The following is a 27166-nucleotide window of genomic DNA, read 5'->3' as shown; positions in this document are numbered from 1 at the left end:
TGGCTTCAGGAAACACCACAGCACTGAAACTGCCCTCATCCAAATATGCAACCACCTGCTCATGGCAAGAGACAGAGGAGAGTGCTCGATCCTCATACTGCTAGACCTTTCTGCAGCCTTTGACACAGTTGACCATGACATCTTGATAAACAGGCTACAGGAATACTGCGGCATTGATGGCATAGTACTTCAGTGGTTCCAATCCTTCTTGAGTGGCAGAACCCACAAAGTGTCTATGGGGCCCTTCCTGTCCACCCCTGTAACACTTAAGTATGGGGTGCCCCAGGGCTCAATCCTCTCTCCCCTGCTTTTCACGATTTACATGCTACCGTTGGGAAAACTAATCCAAAAACATGGCCTGACATACCACTGCTATGCAGACGACACCCAACTATATCTTTCCTTCAAGCCTGGTGTGACAGACCCAACTCTAACTATAAACGCCTGCTTACGTGAACTACAGCAATGGATGAATGACAACTGGCTGAAACTAAATGCAGACAAAACTGAAGTCCTTCTGATTGGAGGGCAGAGCATGATAACAAAACAACTTAACTTGCAGTCTTCACCACTGGGAATAGGAGGCACGGATCTACGCAGCTCTGATCATGTGCGTAGCCTGGGAGTTCTAATTGATGGGGATTTAAACTTCAGAACTCAAATCTCTGCTGTGGTGAAATCATCCTATTTTCACCTGAAGAACATTGCAAAAATCAAGCACCTCATACCCCCAGAAGATCTGCCAACCTTAGACCACGCCTTCATCACATCCCGACTGGACTACTGCAATGCTCTCTACACTGGCCTTCCAAAAAAGGCCTTGTACCGCCCACAGCTGATACAGAATACTGCTGCCAGACTGCTAACCAACCAACCAACCCCGTCACTGCCACATAACGCCAGTCCTGCATTCCCTTCACTGGCTACCTATAGAATAGAGGGTCCTATTCAAGATCGGCCTACTGACATTTAAATCCCTGAATAATCTAGGCCCTGGATACATGAAAGATATGTTACAGCTGCGTAGCAATCCCCGCATTCTCAGATCCACAGGTTCTAATAATCTAGTCATACCCAGAGTCCACTTAGAAACTTTTGGTCCCAGAGCCTTCTGTCATGCTGCCCCTACGTTTTGGAACTCTTTACCTCAACAGATCAGGACAGCCCCATCCCTGGACGTGTTTAAATCCAGACTGAAAACCCACCTGTTCAGTCTGGCATTTGCAGAAATATAACTTTTGTTGTGTGAATACTTCATCCTACTAATTACTGAATCTGAGAGAGCCTAAGCGCTTTGAGTCCTATGGGAGAAAAGCGCTATAGAAATGTTATTTTATTGTATTATTGTATTAAATGCAGGTATAGAGTTTGCCATAACGACTTCCTGTGGCAATGCATTCCACATCTTAATCACTCTTACTGTAAAGAACCCTTTACTAAATAAATGGCTAAAACGTTTTTCCTCCACGCGCAGATGATGTCCTCTAGTCCTTTGAGAAGGCCTAGGGACAAAAAGCTCATCCGCCAAGCTATTATATTGCCCTCTGATGTATTTATACATGTCAATTAGATCTCCTCTAAGGCGTCTTTTCTCTAGACTAAATAAACCCAGTTTATCTAACCTTTCTTGGCAAGCAAGTGCTTCCATCCCACGTATCAATTTTGTTGCTCGTCTCTGCATCTGCTCTAAAACTGCAATATCTTTTTTGTAATGTGGTGCCCAGAACTGAATTCCATATTCCAAATGTGGCCTTACTAGAGAGTTAAACAGGGGCAATATTATGCTAGCATCTCGAAGTTTTTATTTCCCTTTTAATGTATCCCAATATTTTGTTAGCTTTAGCTGCAGTGGCTTGGCATTGAGTACGATTATTTAACTTGTTGTCGACGAGTACTCCTAAGTCCTTCTCCAAGTTTGATGTCCCCAACTGTATCCCATTTATTTTGTATGGTGCTAGACCATTGGTACGACCAAAATGCATGACTTTACATTTTTCAACATTGAATTTCATCTGCCATGTATGTGCCCATATAGCCACCCTACAACAGGTAGTTAAATGCAGTGAGGTGGGTTCACTGAACAGTAAAGGTACTTAGATGCAGTGAGGTGGGTTCACTCAACACAACAGGTAGTTAGATGCAGTGAGCTGGGTTCACTCAACACAAAGCTAGGTATATGCAGTGATGAGGTGGGTTAAGTAAACACAACAGGTACTGGGTATATGCAGTACTGGGTAGTACAATGTGCAGCTCCCTGTCACACACACAGGTAGTCACTGAATGTGCTGGGCTGCTGGCAGTGGCACACACACTATGAATTAGCAAGGCTGTGCATGCAACAAAACTGTCAGTTTGACACACAGGAATAAAAAAAAAAGTAGAGGATGAGCTCTGAAAAGAGCTGCGGAGGGGTGCTATAAAAGCAATAATAATCAGCCAGAAGCAAGCTAAGCAGCCAAGAACCTAACTAATCTGTCCCTAGAAGAACAAGTCTGCAGCAGCTGTCCCTAGTCTGTCTCTAGCAGGCACACGAGTGAGGCTAATGGCTGCCGGAGCCTGCCTTATATAAGGGGGGTGGGGCTCCAGGGCTTAGTGTAGCCTGAATGGCTACAATGTGCCTGCTGACTGTGATGCAGAGGGTCAAAGTTGACCCTCATAGTGCATTATGGGGCGAATCGAACTTCCGCAAAAGTTCGCCTGGTCCAGGCGAACGCGAACCACCAAAGTTCCCCTGGAACCGCCAAAAACTCAGATGTTAGACCCCTTGAAACATCTTTTCCATCACTTTTCTGGCCAGCATAAATTTTTCTAGTTTTCCAAGTTCGCCTCCCCATTGAAGTCTATTGCGGTTCGCAAAAGTTCACGTGAACTTTTGCGGGAGGTTCGCGAACCCGGTTTACGAACCGAAAATCAGAGGTTCAGGCCATCTCTAATCATATACTGTAGTTAACAGATTTGAGCTCAAAGACTTTCTGTGTATAAACTTTTACTTACACATGTAAAATATGCCATGTGTTACCGCATACTGCTGCTTTGAGAATAAAACCCTAAGTGAGAAACAGATAAGAAGTGATTCATTGTGGGAAAAAGTTTAATATATCAGGACCCTTATCAGTTTGTCACCTTATTTATATATGTTACGGCCAGAACCCGAAGTTTGGCCAGAACTAGAAGTGGCCGGCCACTTCGGGTTCTGGCCGGCCAATGCGCGAACTGGCCGCTGCGCTGCGGCCAATGTGAGAAATGAAACAATTCCTGTAAGGTTTAATGTGATGTTGTGACCGCAGCGCAGCAGGGCAAATGTATCACATCTTTACTTTGTTCAATGGCATTAAGCCGCCCGGCTTTTTCCTCTGCCTCTCTCTCCTCCCCCCCCCCCCCCCCCCCGCCTCTCTCTCTCCTTCTCTTTATGGGCACAGCCGGGCGGGGACACGCGTGTCCAGGAGAGTCGTTCCTCGCGGCAGGAGAGCAGAGCGGGGAGGCTGCAGACATCGCTTCTGCCAGCACCCGCTCTGCAAGAACGGCAGGATTCCCCTGCCGCGACGAACGACTCCGGAGGGACACGCGTGTCCCCGCCCGGCTGTGCCCATAAAGAGAAGGAGAGAGAGAGGCGGGGGGGGGGAGGAGAGAGAGGCAGAGGAAAAAGCCGGGCGGCTTAATGCCATTGAATAAAGTAAAGATGCGTGATACATTTTGCCCCGCTGCGCTGCGGCCACAACATCACATTAAACCTTACAGGAATTATTTCATTTCTCACATTGGCCGCAGCGCAGCGGCCAGTTCGCGCATTGGCCGGCCAGAACCAGAAGTGGCCGGCCACTTCTAGTTCTGGCCAAACTTCGGGTTCTGGCCGTAACATATACATCTGTTTAAAGGGAGCATAAAGCGAGAGGGAAATGGAGGCTGCTAATACAGTATTTATTTCCTTTTATACAATGCATATTGCCTGTTTGTCCTGCTGATCCCCTGCCTTTAATACTTTTAGCCATAGACCCTAAATAAGCATGCTGATCAGGTGCTCTGACTGAAGTCTGACTGGATTAACTACATGCTTGTTTCAGGTGTGTGATACAGACATCATTGAAGCCAAAGAGATCAGCATGATAGCCAGGCAACTGGTATTGCTTAAAGTGGTCTGAAACTCAGCATTTCTTCTTTAATCTAAAAGATTACTTACAGCTTTAAACCTACTACCACAAACATTTTTGTAGCAGAACAACATTCAAACTGTTCAAGAGGAGCTGTCAGCAATACTATCTCAGAACAAAGACACATATATAAGTAGATAAATACTTACTCTACTTACATAACATATGTATTGCACTGTCCACATTTTGATCTTAGTGATTTTTCCATAGTAAAAAAAAAGAGAACATCTTTCTTAGGATTCTCTATCTTAACTGTGTCTATTTTGAAGCCAATCCTGATGTAATTTCCTCCCTTAGTCTCCTCTGCCTGATTATTTATGCATTGCCTGACCTCGTCCCAGTCTCCAGACTCTACCACCCAGCTCTGCAATAGGAAGTGCATTGTCTCAGCATGAGAAATAATGGCCAATCAGAGAGGAACAGAGGTGTGGGAGGGGAAAACAGTAAGGAAAGAGGCTGCATAAGTTAAGTCTGAGGGGAAAGTAAAGAGGCAAAAGAAGACAACCCAGCATTCCCTCTAACTTCCTTTGTGTGGCAGATGTACCAAATAAGAGCCACGGAAACTGGGGAATGTTGTTTTATGGATAAGAAAACTAAAAGTGATTTTTAACTTTTGGATTGCCTGGTTAATATCTTTATTACTTGTTTACCAGATAAAAAGAAATAATTGATTTTTGATTTTATGCCCGACAGTTACACTTTAAACAGAGCACTTTGTTCTTCAATGGACAGCTCCTTCAGCTTGTGATCTGCATCTGAAAAGGTGATAACATTATCTTTTGTTTACACTCCTTGGTTGCATTCCTAGCTGTGCTGAAAATGAGCTCTCTCTGCTTTAAACAAGCACACAGTTGAGAAATGATCACCAGAAGATTTTAATATATAATTACAGCAGCTATTAATAAAATGCAATGGCAGCTTTCAGAGCAAATAAACTGTACTTTTGGATCTTATCATTTATAAATGGACACTATTACATGTGCACAAAAGCAAATACGGTAACTGTATGGGTAGTAAAAAGTTTATGCCACTTAAAAAAGAAATAAATATGGAAGCCTCACTTTAGGTTCCCTTTCAGCACTCGACAAACAAAAACTTACTAAAAATAGGGTGAAAAAGTAGTATCAAACTTGAAACAACTTAATTGAGAGATTTAGTTTTTTTTAGCTTGAAAGGGCTCAAATCACATTCACCTTCTAATTCACCTGTTAATAAAAGCTAAGGGTTTTTCATGTCAACCATAAAAATAAGTTGTTTAAATACCATCTGTGCATTATTCATCAGTTGGCTGCTGAGATCTAAGAGGTCGTGGGAAGTCTTCTCAGTGTTTCTTAATGCATTCATGGACAAAGGAACTGCGCCCCTGCAAAGTATCCCCACCATGCACAGGGTAATATTATTTCTCCAACAGACATTTCCTGGACAGCTGTCTGGGGTGCACGAGTCTGTTCTCAAACCCTCACAGATCTGCAACAAAGAAAACCATTGCAATGAGATCTCGAATATAGCTTTATATTCTATAGAAATGTTTTTATAGGTAAAAATGTTGCATAAGCAATTTCCAAATTTAGATGGATTTCTTACTACAAGGCAGACATATCTTTACACCTAACATATAGATCATTATTATTATTATTATTATTATTGATTTATAAAGCGCCAACATATTCCGTGGCGCTGTACAAAGCAGGCATGCTCAGATGTACCAAAATTTGGTTCGGGTACATTCGAATTCGGGTCCGCATGACATTCGAATTCGCCTTCGACCATGAAATTCGGTTCGAATTCATATTCGGTTCGGGGTTACGCCTCAAAATTTGGTGAAAATTCGTGTTCGCGAATTCAGGGTTTTTTTGTGTGTTTTTTTTAAAAGGGAGATAATTTGCATATTTAGTAGGTGTGCATTGTGGGTAACCACAAATGTTCATTTATAACTGAATTATTGCAAATTTCCTTCTGTTTTAAGAAGGCAATTACACCAAACATTGAAATAGGTGTACCTAAAAAAACAAAACTAAAAATGTGACGTTTGGCACTGGCAGCAGGCAATGCATTGTGTGGACCCTGGCGGTGGGACCACTGACAGCAGGAGGATAAATACAACAGCAGCAGCAGGAGGAGGAGGAGTGACGTGTGTGTGGCACTGGCAGCAGGCAATACATTGTGTGGACCCTGGCGGTGGGACCACTGACAGCAGGAGGATAAATACAGCAGCAGGAGGATAAATACAGCAGCAGCAGGAGGAGGAGTGATGTGTGGCACTTGCAGCAGGCAATGTATTGTGTTGACCCTGGCGGTGGGACCACTGATAGCAGGAGGATAAATACAACAGCAGCAGGAGGAGGAGGAGTGACGTGTGGCACTGGCAGCAGGCAATGCATAGTGTGGACCCTGGCGGTGGGACCACTGACAGCAGCAGGATAAATACAACAGCAGCAGTAGGAGTAGGAGTGACGTGTGGCACTGGCAGAAGGCAATGCATAGTGTGGACCCTGGCGGTGGGACCACTGACAGCAGCAGGATAAATACAACAGCATCAGGAGGAGGAGGAGTGTCGTGTGGCACCGGCAGCAGGCAATGCATAGTGTGGACCCTGGCGGTGGGGCCACTGACAGCAGCAGGATAAATACAACAGCAGCAGTAGGAGGAGGAGTGACGTGTGGCACTGGCAGAAGGCAATGCATAGTGTGGACCCTGGCGGTGGGACCACTGACAGCAGCAGGATAAATACAACAGCAGCAGCAGGAGGAGGTGGAGTGACGTGTGGCACTGACAGCAGGCAATGCATAGTGTGGACCCTGGCGGTGGGACCACTGACAGCAGGAGGATAAATACAACAGCAGCAGTAGGAGGAGGAGTGAGGTGTGGCACTGGCAGAAGGCAATGCATAGTGTGGACCCTGGCGATGGGACCACTGACAGCAGCAGGATAAATACAACAGCAGGAGGAGGTGGAGCGACGTGTGGCACTGACAGCAGGCAATGCATAGTGTGGACCCTGGCGGTGGGACCACTGACAGCAGGAGGATAAATAAAACAGCAGCAGCAGGAGGAGGTGGAGTGACGTGTGGCACTGACAGCAGGCAATGCATAGTGTGGACCCTGGCGGTGGGACCACTGACAGCAGGAGGATAAATACAACAGCAGCAGGAGGAGGAGGAGTGACGTGTGGCACTGGCAGCAGGCAATGCATAGTGTGGACCCTGGCGGTGGGACCACTGACAGCAGCAGGATAAATACAACAGCAGCAGGAGAAGGAGGAGTGACGTGTGGCACTGGCAGAAGGCAATGCATAGTAATTCTTTATTAAAAAAGACTGCAACTTCTATATACAAAAATTACAAAACTAACCAAATAAATAACAAAAACATTAGGCTAGCCGCCTTAAGTACCTTAGTACTTTTTTAGTCTCTAATAAGTCCATACCTGCAATAACTGAAATTCAAAAAATAACTTAAACCATGCCAATATATACATAATTTAATCCATTTTTACATAGTTACATAGGTATTTTGGTTGAAAAAAGACATACGTCCATCGAGTTCAACCAGTATAAAGTACAACTTCAGCCCGCTCCCTCACATATCCCTGTTGATCCAGAGGAAGGCGAAAAAACCCTTACAAGGCATGGTCCAATTAGCCCCTAAAGGGAAAAATTCCTTCCCGACTCCAGATGGCAATCAGATAAAATCCCTGGATCAACATCATTAGGCATTACTTAGTAATTGTAGCCATGGATGTCTTTCAACGCAAGGAAAGCATCTAAGCCCCCTTTAAATGCAGGTATAGAGTTTGCCATAACGACTTCCTGTGGCAATGCATTCCACATCTTAATCACTCTTACTGTAAAGAACCCTTTCCTAAATAAATGGCTAAAACGTTTTTCCTCCATGCGCAGATCATGTCCTCTAGTCCTTAGAGAAGGCCTAGGGACAAAAAGCTCATCCGCCAAGCTATTATATTGCCCTCTGATGTATTTATACATGTTAACCACCCTGGCGTTCTGATTAAATCGCCAGGGTGGCTGCGGGAGGGTTTTTTTTAAATAAAAAAAAAACTATTTCATGCAGCCAACTGAAAGTTGGCTGCATGAAAGCCCACTAGAGGGCGCTCCGGAGGCGATCTTCCGATCGCCTCCGGCGCCCAGAATAAACAAGGAAGGCCACAATGAGCGGCCTTCCTTGTTTTGCTTATATCGTCGCCATAGCGACGATCGGAGTGACGTCATCGACGTCAGCCGACGTCGTGACGTCAGCCGCCTCCGATCCAGCCCTTAGCGCTGGCCGGAACTTTTTGTTCCGGCTACGCTGGGCTCAGGCGGCTGGGGGGACCCTCTTTCGCCGCTGCTCGCGGCGAATCGCCGCAGAGCGGCGGCGATCAGGCAGCACACGCGGCTGGCAAAGTGCCGGCTGCGTGTGCTGCTTTTTATTTCATTAAAATCGGCCCAGCAGGGCCTGAGCGGCAGCCACTGGCGGTGTTGGACGAGCTGAGCTCGTCCAGACCGCTCAGCTGGTTAATTAGATCCCCTCTAAGGCGTCTTTTCTCTAGACTAAATAAACCCAGTTTATCTAACCTTTCTTGATAAGTGAGACCTTCCATCCCACGTATCAATTTTGTTGCTAGTCTCTGCACCTGCTCTAAAACTGCAATATCTTTTTTGTAATGTGGTGCCCAGAACTGAATTCCATATTCCAGATGTGGCCTTACTAGAGAGTTAAACAGGGGCAATATTATGCTAGCATCTCGAAGTTTTTATTTCCCTTTTAATGCATCCCAAAATTGTGTTAGCTTTAGCTGCAGCAGCTTGGTATTGAGTACGATTATTTAACTTGTTGTCAATGAGTACTCCTAAGTCCTTCTCCAAGTTTGATGCCCCCAACTGTATCCCATTTATTTTGTATGGTGCTAGACCATTAGTATGTCCAAAATGCATGACTTTACATTTGTCAACATTGAATTTAATCTGCCATGTATGTGCTTATATAGCCATCCATTTTAAATTTATACTTGAAGAACTGAAGACTTCAAATTAAATCTTGCCACCTGGGCTTACTATACACTATATTACAACACTATTATACACTTTACATTACAGCAAGAAAGACTAAGCAACCTTACTCCACCTTATGCTTGCAAACCATTTCCCAAATTTAGATCATCTAGCTAAGTGAAGAGAAAAAGAAAGCTCACCAAAGAGAAGGTTTGGCCAAGTCATGGAGGCTTAATGTTCCGCCAAAGCAGACACCATTCCCTCCGACTCAACCTTCCCTCCTCAGGACCCCGAATTTTCCCAACCTCACCAATAATGCCATGCACCACCACCTGGACAGGGAGGACTTTCTGATGGATCGCAATTTGACACCGTGCATTCCAAGTGTAATACTGAATCACTAAGATAACTAAAAACAAGGTGTCCAAATTAAATGACCCCCGGTTATTGAATGCCCCATATGTCCACTCTGCGTAACTAAGCCGCTCTAAGAAAGGAATACCTAAAGCCCTACCCACCTGTTTATATACTTCTTTCTTAAAGGAACAGTCCACCAGGAAATGATCCATGGTCTCCTCCACACTCCTCATGAAAACAACCACGATCCCTATCCCCAATGAACTTCAAATTTCCTCTAACAAACAGTCTGCCGTGAAAGGAAAGCCAAGCCAGGTCCCTGAATTTGTTAGGAATCCTAGGAGAACATAGCTAGCGCAAACCCTCCTCCATAATTGGGCTTGGGCAATCTCTCAGGGCCAATGGGTCTTGAAAGAAGGTCTCAATCACTCTCTCCTCCAGGGCTTTCCTAGGGATTGAAGTGATCTCCTCCCTCGTCAGTTGCCATTGCCTCATCACTTTCAGACACGGTGCAACATAGGCCGGGAGATAATCAGGACCAGCTCTCAGTCTTTTCACCAAACCACCACTTTCCCATTGCCTGAGAAAAGGCTTAAACCAGGACTGGAAAATACCCATCCATCCAGGCAGTTCCTCTGCATACATTTTACCAAGATTGTGCTTAATAAATAACAGAGAAAAGAAAACCACTGGGTTGACCATACCTAAGCCACCCTTCTGCCTTGATTGATAAGTGACATTCCTCCTAACGTGGTTCATCCTATTTCCCCAGAGCATCTGGAAAAACAAGCTGTAAATTCTTGTATGAAGTGACACTGGCAAAATACAGACAAAACTGACATACAACATGATTGGAATCAGATAGGTCTTGATTATGTCAATCCTTTCTCTGAAAATCAATCGCCAACCTTTCCAGCGGACCACCTTAGCCTCGGCACATTTTAGTCTGCTTTCCCAATTTTGGTGACCATAATCACCCAGGCCAAATTCTATGCCAAGTATTTTAATCTTTTCCTTTGGTGCTGGAAAAGAGACCGGAAGCAAGAAGCTCTCATTTTCCTTACCCATCCAGAAAGCCTCACATTTGTCCTGATTGATCTTGGAACCTGATGCCAACGAGTAATGGGCAATCTCTGCACAAACGCCTTCTGCCTCCTCTTGCTCAGAGACCACCACAGTCAAATCATCAGCATAGGCCACAACCTTGAGAGGAGGCACACCAGCAATGCCCGACGGCACCCCACACAAAGCTCCACCCTCAATCCTCCGTATGAAAGGATCAATGGCAAAAGCATATAGCAGGGGACTCAAGGGACACCCCTGGCGCACCACTGATCTAACCTCAAAGGTCTGTCCAACCCAACCACTGACAAGCGGGAAACTTTCAGCACCTTTGTACAAAACTTTCAGCCAATTGATAAACCTCCCCGGCAGACCATATTTACTAAGGAGCATCCACAGATACTCATGATTGACACAATCAAAAGCTTTTGCCTGATCCAACGCCAGTAAGTACTTTCCCCAACCAGCAGCCCTGCACCTCTCCAGAATCTCCCGGACCGTTAATACGGCAGAAAAAGTGCTCCTCCCCTGAACAGAACAATGCTGCTGGCGAGAAAGCACCCCATTTGCCACCTGGCTCAGACGCCAAAAAATTATTTTAGCCAGAATCTTTCGATCAACATTGAGAAGGCTGATGGCCCGCCAATTCTCAATCATTGGAGAATTTTTACCCTTTGACAGAAGAATAACTGCTGATTCTCTCAGAGGGAGGAAGCTCATCCTCTGCAAGGCTGCGATTGTAAACCTCTGCTAACTCAGGAGCCATAATGTCTTTGAAGACTTTATAAAACTCCGCTGTCAGTCCATCCGGACCCGGAGTCTTCTTAACAGCAAGACATTCTATGGCTTTTACCACTTCCTCAGCAGAAATTCTATCTGTCAAAAACGCAAGGGGAACATCTACATTTTCCAGTCCTGGAATATTACACAAGAAATACAGACTAACCAGCAAGCTCATGGTGACCCAGAACTCATTGGGGTGTGTAAGGGACTACAATGGTCCTAAAAGCCCCCTTACTAAGATGTTAAGAAAAACAAAAGTTTGCTTTCCTAAAACAGAAAGAATTTGCGAATAATTAAGGTTGGAGTGAACTCGAGATGTCTCCCAGGCACCACTGCTGAATATATGCCAATTAACCATTGTACCCTTAGAAGCTAAACACACCTCCAGAACCGCTGGAATGCAATGATGTGTCAGCTTGTTAATATGTACAGAGCCATAATAATCCAACATGCATACAGACTGTTTCGGATTGTTTGATCCTCATCAGTGCATGGCATGGATTAATTTGGCTCTATGGAGTAGGGCTTGTAAATCCGAGAGGCACAGACTAACCAGCAAGCTCATGGTGACCCAGAACTCATTGGGGTGTGTAAGGGACTACAATGGTCCTAAAAGCCCCCTTACTAGGATGTTAAGAAAAACAAAAGTTTGCTTTCCTAAAACAGAAAGAATTTGCGATAATTCAGGTTGGAGTGAGCTCGAGATGTCTCCCAGGCACCACTGCTGAATATATGCAAATTAACTATTGTACCCTTAGAAGCTAAACACACCTCCAGAACCGCTGGAATGCAATGATGTGTCAGCTTGTTAATATGTACAGAGCCATAATAATCCAACATGCATACAGACTGTTTCGGATTTTTTTTTTTTTTTATACCTCAGCATAGCCCAAACCCATCCAACCCCAAAGGGAAGGCGAGCTGAACTTTAACCAGTAATTTTACATCATGAATAATCCTGATGTTTTACCAGAATGTTAGCATCATAGGTATTTTACTTTTTAATAAAAACACAGAGTTTTAGAAACAAAATGAATTAAACATATGAAAACAGATCATACGCATTGTCTCAGCATTAGCATACCACTGAGAATCCTTCATGAAATACTCTCTCAATCTCTGATATAACCAACCTGGCATAGTTTTAAACTTCGCAGTTTCTTTGAAGTCCACCTTAATCACAATCTGCAAAACATCAGCCTTCCTTTGTGCATATTCCTCAGCTGATAGTGAGTCATACCACTCATCCACAAGATTCACAAAATAATACAAGTCCCTTGCCGTTGGGTTTGAACCCCACCTATTCATATTTGGACGTCCCTCCACTTTCATCCCTTTTTTAAGCCCTGCTGGACAGTAACACATCAAATGCCCCACACTGTTGCAGTTTTCACATTTAGCATTCCTCTCATACTCTCTGGATACAGCTTTCCTTAGAGGACCCAACGGACTCAAAGGTGGTGTATCATCCTGACTAGAGGCCCCCCCCAACTTCTCCTGAATCCGGCAACCCTCTCAAAACCTCATAGGGACCCGGGGACAGCAGCACCTCTGGAGCACTCCCCTCGTCCAGCTTTAACTTTTTCGTCACTCTTACAGACTCACTGTGTTGTCTCTCCACTGTCTGCTTCCTCTGTGCAGGCGTAAGCTGACTCTTACCCACCTGCGTCCATCCACCTCCAGCATCACTGGTGTCCATCTCCTCCTCCTTCTCTTTTTCCAGCAGCGCCTCCAACCTCTCCACTTGCGACCCCCAATCTACCTCATCCATACTTTCCTCCTCACTCTCCTCCTCAGAGCTGTCACTCTCCGCCACTTTCTCTCCAGAACTCTGCAACCCCCCAGTCACAACCTTGCTGGAGGAACTACTGGTCCCATCACGCCCCTCCGATTCCTTCACCAGTGTTTTCCCTCCAGCAACAGCACCTCCTTTCTCCACAACAGTCACTCCACTGTCACCACCAGTCACCCCGCTCTTCACAGGCTCTTTGCGCACAGCAGAACCTTCCTTAGCGATCTTTGGGACCGGCGCATGGCCACACCCACTACTCTGCATAGCAGGCCCCTGACCATGCCCTCCAGCACCTCCGATCGCTTCCTTCTGCTTTCCTGCAGCCACAGACCCTGCCTCCTTCTTACCAGACTCCACCTTCTCCTTCATAGCAGACACACCTTCCTCCTTTCTCTCAACACTCACTCCATTCGGGACACTCACTGGTACTTGACCACGCCCCCCACCTTCTCCGCTCGGCTTTGCAGGGATTTCCATACTCCTCTGTACAGACTTCTTCACAGCGGAAACCTTCACCCCATCCGCACCAATCACCTCCCCAGTCACAGGTTTTTCCTCCCGCACAACCGCCACAGGATCACTCTGCAAGGTACTTGGCACTTGGCCACGCCCCCCGCCATCTCCAGTCTCCCCCGGCGCCATCCTATCCTTGCCGCTTGCAGAAAACAATTCAGCTTCCTCCACAATGCCACTCGCCCTTTCACAAGTCACATCACTCACCTCCCCAATCACATCACTCACAACACCAGCAGTCACCCCACTCTCCACAGCACTATCACCCGACACAGGAGGCTCCGCAGCCATCTCATCCACACCCACACTCTCATTAGCCACCGGCTCAGACACCTCCCTCTGCTCAGTAACTACAGTAGCAGCAGCAGCAGCAGCAGCAGTTACAGTATGCTCACCCCACTTCCCAAACCAACTCCTCCCCTCCTTCGCAACAGCAGCATAGGAGAAGAGACTCCTCCCCCTATTCAGCGAGCAGTCCTTAGCTAGATGTTCAGCCGCCCCACAAAGATCACACATACGGGGGGCTGAACATTGATAAGCCTGGTGACCCCTCTGCCTGCAGAACCTGCAGGTATCCTTGTTAGGGCAATGCTCCCTCATATGCCCGTACATATAGCAATAACGGCAGTACTTTGGCTGCCCCTGGTAACTTATGGTGCATCTTTCACCCGCCACTGTAAAAGCCGCAGGGGGGTGTACAGTACCACCATAACCATCCGGATCTGGCTTCAACTTCACCTCAAACTTCAATTTACCGCGATACATGCCATACAAATTCTTCAGCTTCACAGTATTCCCTATCTCACTGCAATATTGCTTCAGGAAAGACCTAATAACATGAGTCTCCAAGAAAGGATTAAACAGGTGAACAGTCAGGTATTTAACCCTTGCATCAAACAGTAAATCCACATCAATCTTCTCCAATACAGGATATCGTCCCTCAGCCTTCACCATCTTCCAATTTTCAAAAACAGCCAGGCAGCGTACCTCCGAAAAAAAGGAAATAACGTATTGGCCCATATCCACAAAATTTTGCATCGCATAAATATCCATTACCTGGACACCAAGAATCTCCGTCACGACATCAACAGCCACCATTTTCACCCCGATCTCCTTCTGATGCTCCTTTTGGACCCGAATTCTCAGCGAATTCCTCAGCAGCTTTTTAAAGTCTGCCATTTTCACAGCACACCAGACCGCCTTCGCCTCTCTGATCTTCCTGGGGCCCCAAGAGGAGACCCCACACTAAACCCTCTGACCAAAAACAAGCAAGTACTAACTCACTTGGTCCTAGCCAAAAGGCCGAGCGGCGATGCACAGACTGTTTCGGATTGTTTGATCCTCATCAGTGCATGGCATGGATTAATTTGGCTCTATGGAGTAGGGCTTGTAAATCCGAGAGGCACAGACTAACCAGCAAGCTCATGGTGACCCAGAACTCATTGGGGTGTGTAAGGGACTACAATGGTCCTAAAAGCCCCCTTACTAAGAGGTTAAGAAAAAAAAAAAGTTTGCTTTCCTAAAACAGAAAGAATTTGCGATAATTCAGGTTGGAGTGAGCTCGAGATGTCTCCCAGGCACCACTGCTGAATATATGCAAATTAACCATTGTACCCTTAGAAGCTAAACACACCTCCAGAACCGCTGGAATGCAATGATGTGTCAGCTTGTTACACAAGAAAGACTCCATCACTGTCTCATCAAGAGGTCTGCTACCCAACAGTTCAGCATAAAAAGATCTCACGATTTCCAGAATCCCTGCTCTGGACTGCACCAGAGATCCTGTACTATCCTTGAGACCATAGATGACCTTAAGGGCCCTTTTCCACTAGCAGTCGCTAGTGTTCACGCTGAACGCTAGCGATTGCTGAATCGCAATTCCGCCGATTTCCCAACGTTTGCGGCCGCGATTTTACTATGCTATGCACTGCATAGCAAAATCGCGGCAAATATCGCTCTGCCGCGCATTCGCGTTCCCGTCAAAAACGAATCGCGGTAGTGGAAATGACCTACCGTGATTCCTATGTTAAAAAGCAAACCGTAGCGATTGTAAAATCGGTAGTGGTTTGCGACTTTACGATTCGGCCAGCGCAAACGCGCTGATGGAAAAGGGCCCTAACTGCTACACTTTGTTCCGTCACCATCCTCCTTCTTTCCTTCCTTCTTTCTTTTGCAGACTTGACCACTGTGAAATTCTCTGACTCATCCACCTCCTTCTCTTTCACCTCCCCACTTTGTTTATTCCTCCCTCTCCCTCTGCCTACACCTTCTGGCTTTGTTTCTTTTGGGGCTCTGGCATTAGCCTTCCTCTCCTCACCCTCCTCCCCTTTAGAAACTTCTTCCATATTATTATTTTTCCCAGAAGGTGTCTCTTTCTCCTCCTGAGAAAACGTTTCTTTGTACACAGAAAATATGTTTTTCCCTCCACCAGGTTCTGCAATCTTAAAAATTGCTTCAGTTCCCAGAGCCGCCTCTCTCATCCTGGCAGCTACCTGAACCAGAGAAGGAGGAGGAGAAGGTGGAGGCATTGACTTCAACACCGATATAAAAGGCGCCAACACACCCTGTGATTCCAAGGCGGCGGATCCAGATTGTGACGGTCCACTACCAGGGGCCACTTCTTCACAGTCCTCTAAAATTTTCTCGATCTCTTTCGCAACTTCCTCATCCACATTGGCCCATGCTTCAGGACACTGCACGTATGGGTGACCCAACTTAAGACATATGCTACAACGAATATCCTTGCAGTCTTTTGCTAAGTGCCCTAAAACATGGCAACGTGAACACTTCAACTCCTTACAGGAGATATTGTAGTGACTGCGAGAGCCACATTTGTAACACGCACGAGGCTACCCCTGATAGTAGACCGCCACTCTGTCTTTTCCGATAAAGACAGAGGTAGGGATGTGTTTCACCACATTCCCCACCCTGTCCAATCTTACCATCAGCTCCCAACCTCCCCCCCAGATCTCGAACTCATCCATCACCTTTTTTGGCTTATTCAATGGTTTCCCATAGTTTCTTAGCCAGACCATGAGATCATGCACAGGTATGGACTCATTCAGGACCACGATCGTCACCTTTTTGTCCAGCGACCGACCAGACACAGACTGGGGAACTAACCCAGACCACTCCTCGCTTGCTTTCCAGGATTTTTCATACTTCTCCCAGAATGTGTCCAGGCCAGTCGGAGACAAAAAGCTGACATCGAAAAAGGAAGGGGGGCTTTCAGGAGCCAAGATGGCATAGAAGTCCACCGCCTTGAAACCCATCTTCAACAACAGCTGAATAAATGTTTTCCGTGTGTATGTCACACTATCTCCCCTTCTGTAGCTCACTCTCACCACATTCCTTCTATTCCCTGCTGACTGACCAGCCACATCATGGACAGACTGTTTTGACATTTCATTACTAGCATTTTTCTTTAACATATTTGCATACGATACATTTTTCACACCAGACACTGCTACCACATTTTGTTTATTTACAGGCATTTTATCAGTGGCATTTAGATTCCTCCCACCCTCCTCCTCCCCCTGTACACTTTCTACACCCTTTTTGCTTACCGCCTCTAGACCATCCTCCCTCCTTCTCTTTGCTGCCTGTATAACCCCTTTTGCAGTAATGCCCATTACCTTTTCAGCTGTGTTGTGAGCTTCTAGAGCAGCATCAGATGATGCTGCCCTATTCTCAATGCCTCCACCTTCCATCCTCACCTCCAGCAGCCTGCAGGGAGGAGCAGGCACCATACCACTCATGCCTCCTTCCTGCAGTCCATCAGCCTTCACTTCCCTGCTGTTTGCTGAACCGGAAGTGAACCCTGGAGCAGTGCTGACATCACTTCTGGTTTTGGTATGCCCGATTTCCGCACATTCCACCGCTGCTGGGGCATTGGGGGAGCTCTGCCCACCTGCCAGCACCTCTGCAGATGCTCCCCCAGCCCCCCCACCGCAAAAAACACGCTTTTCCCCCCCTTTCTGGGCGCTGCCGTTAGGCCACGCCCCTCCTCCGGCAGGCTACGCCCCTCGCCGTTAGGCCACGCCCCCACGTCGACTCCAGGGGCCGTCGCCATCTTGGGTAAAGGCAAAGCTTGCCCATTCCCTGCCAAACCAAAATTTGCACCATTGCTGGACATCATTGTGTTATCACACACGGGAAGGACTCACAAGGTAGGGATTTGAAACATTTGGAAAATTTACACTGGGAAATAGGTTTGGCGACACATTAGGAAAAGGGGAAGGGGATTGGGACAAAGACAAACTTTGCTGCAACAACTGATTGTTTATACTATTAACATAACTTTGATAATGTAAATTAGGATACATTCCGTATTGCTGTAACTGACCAGGAAATTGCTGTACATGCTGTCCATACTGAGGGGAAAAAACACTGTTAAAACTCTGTTGCATGTAATTCGAACCAGCAGAGTCCTGCACTACATGCGAGTTCATACTGCTGCTTCCAGGCAGTACAGGTAACTCAGTTCCTTCCAAACCATCTGCAACCTGCACAGCACTTGGCTTTTGCCCTCCACTTGCGCTTTGCACACTCGCATTTGCTTTCCCGGTCTCCATTGCAGCAAACCGCATCTGGTTTTTTAACCCTTCTGCAAACATACCACCGCCTGCCATTAACTCCTCCAACTGCTTCTTCTTCAGCTCAATCTGCTCCTGCAGCTTCAGTAACTGCGGATTTGTTTTTAAAAAAGCCGGCTTCCAGGACTGACCGTACTTATTAATGCGCTTTTTCAAGTCATATTGTAAGGAGTCCAAAGTCTCCTGCACAGAGTTGACACTCCTGTGCCACTCCACTACCGTACTCACAGTTCTGCCAGCCATCGGAACACTGTTCCCAGCTTTATGAGCCTCCATCTTGGAGGACAGGGATGCCTTCACAGGGCCCAGGCCCCCCAGAGCCGTCCAGCCGAGGGGAGCTCAAAACCTCCACACACAAAGTAGTTCTCCCCTCCTCACACGCTCAGCCTTGACAGGGTCCCAGGTCCTGGGTAGAGATCAAGGAAATTCACTCCAGCAGCCAGATCTGCTGGAGCTCAGCAGGAGAGGTCCTCTCTCCTCGGCAGCCACACACACACTGAACTCCAAGGGGCGGAGTCAATGCATAGTGTGGACCCTGGAGGTGGGACCACTGACAGCAGCAGGATAAATACAACAGCAGCAGCAGGAGGAGGAGTGACGTGTGGCACTGGCAGAAGGCAATGCATAGTGTGGACCCTGGCGGTGAGACCACTGACAGCAGCAGGATAAATACAACAGCAGCAGCAGGAGGAGGTGGAGTGACATGTGGCACTGGCAGAAGGCAATGCATAGTGTGGACCCTGGCGGTGGGATCACTGACAGCAGGAGGATAAATAAAACAGCAGCAGCAGGAGGAGGTGGAGTGACGTGTGGCACTGACAGCAGGCAATGCATAGTGTGGACCCTGGCGGTGGGACCACTGACAGCAGGAGGATAAATACAACAGCAGCAGGAGGAGGAGAAGTGACATGTAGCACTGGCAGCAGGCACTGCATAGTGTGGACCCTGTCGGTGGGACCACTGACAGCAGCAGGATGAAAATTAGCGCGGTGTAATATGTTGCCGCTTTATAAATACAATAAATACATAAATAAATTCATAGGTAAATCAATGCAGCAGGCCAGCAGCAGCAGGAGTCAGGTAGAAATACAATAAATACATAAATAAATTCGTATGGCAGGCAGCAGGCAATGTATTCTAATTCCCAGGCAGGCACCTCATGTCCTCCTTTCGCTGACAACAGGTGCCAGGAACGTGCCTTCTATCCAGGTCTGGTTAATCTTCAAAAATGTCAGTCTGTCCACGCCCTCTGTGGACAGACGAGAGCGCTTCTCGGTGACCACGCCACCGGCCGCACTGAAGCACCTCTCAGACAGCACGCTGGAAGGGGGGCAAGGCAATACCTCCAGGGCGTACTGCGCAAGCTCCCTCTAGATGTGCAAGCGCTCCACCCAGTACTCCATGGGGTCCACAGGCTCTTCGCTGCCGGTGTCAAGCCCACTGAAGGACCCCATGTAGTTGGCCACCTTCTGGATCATGCGCTGGCTGTGACTCTCACCGAAGGTCGCTGCTGCCCGCACCTCCTCTCTCGGCTGCTGTACCTTCATGTAGAACGCCTGCGTCAATGACAGCAGGTCTCCTGGGCGCCTGAAGCTGCAGCTGGCCGCAGGCACCTGCTGCTGTGCTGCTGGCTGCTGGACAGGGACAGAGGGAGTGGAAGGCGGGGGGAAGGCTTCCTCCAGTCGCCGAACAAGGATCTCCTGCAACTCCCTTGCTCGCTGCTCACGGTCTCTGGCAGGCAGAAACTGATCCCACTTCCCCCTCAGCCGTGGGTCCAGGATCATGCTGATGCAGGTGTCCTCCCTCGCTTGCATCCGCTTGACCCTGGAGTCTGTGCGCAGGCAGCGCAGCATGTGCGCTGCCATGGGGAACAGGGTGGACCGTCTAACAGAGACATCAGGGTCAGCGTCCTCCTCCTCTTGCCCCTGAGACTCTTCCTCCTCTCTCCACCCCCGCGACAGTGGCATCATAGATGTACCGGTTGACAGCCCTCCTCTGCTCAACCAGCCACTCCAACATCGCCAGGGTGGAGTTCCAGCGAGTTGGCACATCTATGATGAGGAGGTGTCGTGGCAGGCCTTCCTGCTGCTGGATGTCTGCCAGTTTTTCTGCGGCAGCTGCTTAGCGGCGGAAAGTGCGCACAATTTTCCGCGCCGCTTCTAACAACTCCTCCATCCCCAGGTAGGTGCGCATGAACTTTTGCACCACCAGGTTCAGGACGTGGGCCAAGCAAGGGACGTGGAGCAAGTCTCCACTGCTGATGGCAGACAGCAGGTTGGCGGCATTGTCGGACACCACCAATCCCACAGTGAGGCCTCTGGGGGTCAGCCACGTCCTCTCCTGCTCCCTGAGGTACCGGAGCACATTGGATGCCGTCAAGAAGTTCTTCCCCAGGCTTTTCATCTCCAGCAGCGCTTGGCAGTGGCGGGCCTTCACGCTGCTGGAGAGACGGGATCGCTTGGCGGTGGGAGCTGCTGCTTCTCCCCTGACCCCGCGCGGTGGCACCACTTAGTGGGCGACTGGTGCTGCTGTGCCCGAGGATGGACCTGCTGCTTCCTCGCTCCGGCTTTCCACCAGGCTGACCCAGTGGGCCGTAAAGGACACATAGCGCTCTGTCCCAAACCGGCTGCTCCAGGAATCCATGGTTATGTGGATCCGCGCACTGACAGCGTGATCCAGCGCGCGGCCCACGTTCTCCATGGCAGAGCGGTGCAGTGCTGGGATCACCCTGCGGGAGAAATAGTGGCGGCTGGGGACTTGCCACTCCGGGATCCCAACCTGCAGCAGCGCTCTGATGTCACTCCCCTCCTGCACAAAGGAATATGGCAGGAGCTGGGAGCACATGGCCTGGGCAAGCAACCCGTTCAGCAACCGGATGCGCCTGTGGGCGGGAGGCAGCACCTTGGTCACACCGGGGAATGCTTCGCTGAGCAGGGTCTGCCTGCACGGGAGGATGAGGAGGCCACTGTGGAGGGAGCTGATGAGGCCGCTGAGGACTGGCTGTCCGGGGGGGGGGGGGGGTGAGTTGCTGCTGTGCCCTTGCTGCTGCTGTTGCTGGATGGGCAGGAGGGGCTGCTGCTGGATGGGCAGGAGGGTCGGCTGCTGCTGCTGCTGAAATCTGTGCAGTGGCTGTCTGGCTCTGACTACTGCCTGCACCACTTTGCATAAGCTTCTCCAACTCATTAAAGTCCTCAAAATGTCTGCTCTCTAAGTGGGTCTGCAGGCACGAGGTACTCAATTTGTGGATATCGCGACCTCTGCTGAGACTGAGATTGCAACTGTTGCAAATTTCACGGGTCGGGTCCACTGGGCACTTGGTGAAGTACCGCCAGACTGGGGACTTCAACCTGCTCTTTGAGCTTGAGGGCTGGGGTTTTTGGGTGCCCTTGGAGGATTGTGCCTTTTTGGTTGTAGTTAGAGGTTTGCTGCAGGTGGTGGTAGCGACTGAAGCAGCAGGCTGTGGCTCCTGCCTTCCTCGCCCTGTGCTGGCCGCCTTGCTGCTGCCGCGCCTCTGCGACAGAGACGCCTCCTCCTCCGATGACGAGCTGCCTTCAACCAACTGTGCTGGTGGTACTGGTGGCACATAGGGAGGATCTATCAAGTCATCATCATCAACCCCAAACAAATCCTGTGAGCCCGACTCAACCAACTCCTCTACCCCAACATCCCCTGCATCACGCCCCTCCTCCTCAGCGCCAACAAACTTCTTCACCTCAAACTCCTCCTCCTCCTCCTTGCATGGCCCCATCATCTCCAACTAATACTTCTCAAAAACATCCCTGTACATGGTCACAGTCTCAGGGGAGAAGAGCGTGCTCATTGAGGGCAGGCTGGTCGATGGGGTCACCGTGACCATGGCCTCAAGCGCTGGTGGAGGCCTGCTGCAGACAGGAGTGATGGTGCTGGTGGCACTAGTCTTGCTGGTGCTGGAGGCCTGGCTGGAAAAGGTGGCTTCCTGCCCCGCCATCATTTCCACCACAGCCTGCACCTGACTCTCCCCAATGGGCCGTGGACGACGACCCGTCTCAAAGATGGGCGCAACACGCTGCTGTTGCGCCCCTGCTCCCTCCTCCCTGTGGTCAGTGGCTGCCGGTGGCCCAGTCCCAGACCTGCTGCTGCTGGCAGTGGCTCCTGTAATGGCGCTTCCTCTCCTGGTGGTGCCTCGCCCTCTACCTCTGCCAGTCATTGTGCACTATACAAATACAGTAAAAAAAAATAAGTAGAAGAGGGTGGGAAAGGGTGTAAACTTTAATAAAGTCTGTGTTGGTGGTGACTTGGTGGTGACTAGTAGTAGTAGTAGGCAGTAGTAGTATGCACGCAGGTAGCTAAGAAACACCTAGCGTACTACGCTACAAGTAAGTCGTGCGGCAGACAGTCGGTGACAATTACAAATGGTCACACACGGTCAGACGCAATCAATCAATAGGCTCGGGCAGGCGACAGACAGTCACAGGTCACTCACAACGGATGCTGGTGGTGGCCTGTATGTGTTGTAACTCTTAATTATTGCACACACTACAGATGATAATAAAATCACACAGTAAAAGTGAAAAAAAAATAGAAGTGAACGGGTACTAGTAGACTAGTAGTATAGTAGTAGACACTAGTAGTAGCACGCACGCAGGTAACTAAGAAACACCTAGCGTACTACGCTACAAGTAAGTTGTGCGGCAGACAGTCGGTGACAATTACAAACGGTCACACACGGTCAGACGCAATCAATCAATAGGCTCGGGCAGGCGACAGACAGTCACAGGTCACTCACAACGGATGCTGGTGGTGGCCTGTATGTGTTGTAACTCTTAATTATTGCACACACTACAGATGATAATAAAATCACACAGTAAAAAAAAAAATAAGTGAACAGGTACTAGTAGACTAGTAGTATAGTAGTAGACACTAGTAGTAGCACGCACGCACGCAGGTAACTAAGAAACACCTAGCGTACTACGCTACAAGTAAGTCGTGCGGCAGACAGTCGGTGACAATTACAAACGGTCACACACGGTCAGACGCAATCAATCAATAGGCTCGGGCAGGCGACAGACAGTCACAGGTCACTCACAACGGATGCTGGTGGTGGCCTGTATGTGTTGTAACTCTTATTTATTACACACACTACAGATGATAATAAAATCACACAGTAAAAGTGAAAAAAAATAAGTGAACGGGTACTAGTAGACTAGTAGTATAGTAGTAGACACTAGTAGTAGCACGCACGCACGCAGGTAACTAAGAAACACCTAGCGTACTATGCTACAAGTAAGTCGTGCGGCAGACAGTCGGTGACAATTACAAACGGTCACACACGGTCACAAACGGTCAGACGCAATCAATCAATAGGCTCGGGCAGGCAACAGACAGTCACAGGTCACTCACAACGGATGCTGGTGGTGGCCTGTATGTGTTGTAACTCTTAATAATTACACACACTACAGATGATAATAAAATCACACAGTAAAAGTGAAAAAAAAATATAAGTGAACGGGTACTAGTAGACTAGAAGTATAGTAGTAGACACTAGTAGTAGTACACACGCACGCAGGTAACTAAGAAACACCTAGCGTACTACGCTACAAGTAAGTCGTGCAGCAGACAGTCGGTGACAATTACAAACGGTCACACACGGTCAGACGCAATCAATCAATAAGCTCGGGCAGGCGACAGACAGACACAGGTCACTCACAACGGATGCTGGTGGTGGCCGGTATGTGTTGTAACTCTTATTTATTACACACACTACAGATGATAATAAAATCACACAGTAAAAGTGAACAGGTACTAGTAGACTAGTAGTATAGTAGTAGACACTAGTAGTAGTACACATGCAAGCAGGTAACTAAGAAACACCTAGCGTACTACGCTTCAAGTAAGTCGTGCGGCAGACAGTCGGTGACAATTACGACAATCGGTCACACACGGTCAGACGCAATCAATCAATAGGCTCGGGCAGGTGACAGACAGTCACAGGTCAGGTCACTCACAACGGATGCTGGTGGTGACCTGTCACAGTCAGTAACTAACACAGTACTGAAACTAATGAAGTAACAGACTACAGCAGTAATAATTAACTAAACTAGTACTACTAAGTACACAACTAACAAGAATCCCTAATCTACCTAAGCTAGTAGTAGGCTAAGGCTACCTAGGCTAGCAGGCCTAGCCTGCACACAGACTAACACTAGCCTAGCACAGTATACACTATACACTAGCTGACTAAAAACAATCAAAATACTAGCTAACTATATAAGACAACAATAAATGTGCAACATGAAAAAATAGGTTGCGCTGGGTTAGTGTATTGTTGTATAGCAACACTAGTAGTTATATAGGTAACTATAATCAGACCACATAAAAGATCATGTATTCATAAAAAAAATATATATATACTTTAATGTTGTATTGAGATTAAGACTTCCTTTTCTTGCTGAAATATATAATTCACATTGGGACACATAGGCATATACAATAATCAAAACATTTCCAAAGGTCAATATTCCCACATGTACTCGTTCATTCACACTCGGACCATCCAATGTGTGCAAAAAAATCCCTTGCTAGTATAGGGAGAAGTTAAAAAATTGAAAAATAAAAAGACCTTATGGTACCAATTGAATAGCGAGGTCACTATGTAAAAAGCAGGAAGGGCATGCCTGCATTCAAAGATGTTTATAAATATATACAATAGGTTCCTCCTGTGAGCAAATGTAGATTCCTAAGGCAGATGTCAAAAGTATAGTGCCTTAATTGGGATAGTTCTGGGTAGGTGCTTCTATTAAGTTCAAATAATTCAACCTCAGTGGGGCTTCCAATCCGATAAGCAGTGCTCACACTGTAGTTAACTCCGGGGTTAGAACCATTCAGAGGGTACTCACACTTCCCATTAGATGTCAAGTCTCCCAGCAGTCCACAAGTTCAAGCTCCGGCCGGTAGCTTGGATGTCTGTAGCTGGAGTATCCGTCCGTGGTGTCCGCTCGTACTCTCCGTGTAGGTCCACTATGCAGCTCAATAGTGGGGAGTAATACTTCCGGGTAGCGGCCTGTTACTCCCCACTATTGAGCTGCATAGTGGACCTAAACATCTTTGAATGCAGGCATGCCCTTCCTGCTTTTTACATAGTGACCTCGCTATTCAATTGGTACCATAAGGTCTTTTTATTTTTCAATTTTTTAACTTCTCCCTATACTAGCAAGGGATTTTTTTGCACACATTGGATGGTCCGAGTGTGAATGAACGAGTACATGTGGGAATATTGACCTTTGGAAATGTTTTGATTATTGTATATGCCTATGTGTCCCAATGTGAATTATATATTTCAGCAAGAAAAGGAAGTCTTAATCTCAATACAACATTAAAGTATATATATTTTTTTTTTATGAATACATGATCTTTTATGTGGTCTGATTATAGTTACCTATATAACTACTAGTGTTGCTATACAACAATACACTAACCCAGCGCAACCTATTTTTTCATGTTGAATATTTTGTCCTTCATGTGTGGTGAAGTGGGAGCCCACATTTAATCGGTTAGCAGCGGGTGAAATCAATATTATACAGGAGAACCCATACAAGCGCCCTCCATCTTCTTTTTGTTTGTTTAACAATAAATGTGTTTAGGAGGTGTTTAGGAAGCAAAACGCTAGGTTTAGCAGTGAAAAGCACTTGCTCTGACACAGCACAGCACTGGAGAATCTCTCAGTACCAGCAGCAGTCACACAAGTGCGTGGCTCCGCAAGATGGCCACCGCCTTATATAGAGGAGGGGAGGGCCAGGCTCCCCTCCTCTGATTGGTTGCTAGGGTTGCCAGGTCTTCTGATTGGCCCAATCACGTCATCCCCGAAGCCGAAACCGAACCCACAGCTCCATCCGACCGAATTTGAGTGCGCACATTCGGCAGGCTTCGTATTCGGGTTCGGCTCGGATTACAGCATTCGGGTTAGGGTTCGCATGCGGCAAACCCAAAAAACACTCGAATTTTTTGGGGAAACTTCGCATTCGGGGTCCTGCTGAGCTACCCTGGTACAAAGTAAGAAACAAACATGGGGTACATAATACAGACAATGGTGTACACTAATATACAAGATACATAATTAGTGACAAAATAGAAAAAAATGATACAGCATACAGAATACAAAAATACAGAAGTGGTAATGACAGTGATAAAAGTAACATGATGAATAAAATGTATAATGATTTCCAAGACACAAAACGGGGAGAGATCCCTGCCCTTGCAAGCTTACAATCTAAAGGGAATGGGCGGAATCAAGAGGAGGGGTAGTATACGATAAAATATATAAAGGCAGTGTGTTTTAGGATACCTAGTAGGAGTGCAATTTGGTCTTAGGACAAAGGGAAGTGGCTTAAGGTAGCGCATATGCTTGTCGGAACAAATGAGTTTTTAGAGAGCGTTTAAAAGTAACAAAGGTTGGCGAGTGAAGGATGTGTTGTGGGAGGGGATTGGAGAGAAGGGGAGAAGCGCGTGCAAAATCTTGTAAGCGTCAATTTTAGAAGATGATTCTAGAGGAGGACAACAGAAGATCGTGTGCAGATCTGAGATTGCAATAGGGTTTGTATCTGGAAATTAGTGAGGATATGTACCGGGGAGAGAGATTGTGGAGTGCTTTGTAGGTTAGGGTTAGGAGTTTGAACTGGATCCTCTGGTTAATTGGCAACCAGTGAAGAGCTTGACAGAGAGGGTCAGCAGAGTAAGATCGAGAAGAAAGATGAATGAGACGAGCAGCTGAGTTCAGTACCGACTGGAGCGGGGACAGTTTGTTAGAAGGTAGTCCACAAAGTAGTATGTTGCAGTAGTCCAGACGAGAAATTATAAGAGCATGTATTAACATTTTGGTTGTGTCTTGAGTGAGAAAGGGACGGATGCGAGATATATTTTTGAGTTGGAGATGGCAGGAGCTGGTTATGGAG

The 27166-nt window shown here is 47.4% G+C and overlaps 1 protein-coding gene across 1 annotated transcript in view; it reads right to left on the bottom strand.

Moving 5' to 3' along the window:
• The window catches only part of LAMB3 (laminin subunit beta 3), a 2309994-nt gene that overhangs the window by 451105 nt on the left and 1831723 nt on the right, over nucleotides 1-27166 (bottom strand). The window contains exon 17 of the mRNA XM_068269757.1: nucleotides 5412-5615. Coding sequence (XP_068125858.1) covers nucleotides 5412-5615 — 204 coding nt within the window. The remainder of the gene's footprint in view (nucleotides 1-5411; nucleotides 5616-27166) is intronic.

This window comes from Hyperolius riggenbachi, chromosome 2 (genome assembly GCF_040937935.1).
Source record: "Hyperolius riggenbachi isolate aHypRig1 chromosome 2, aHypRig1.pri, whole genome shotgun sequence".
In the NCBI taxonomy this organism is placed as follows: Eukaryota; Metazoa; Chordata; class Amphibia; order Anura; family Hyperoliidae; genus Hyperolius; species Hyperolius riggenbachi.
This window is presented reverse-complemented; position numbering and strand designations above follow the sequence as displayed.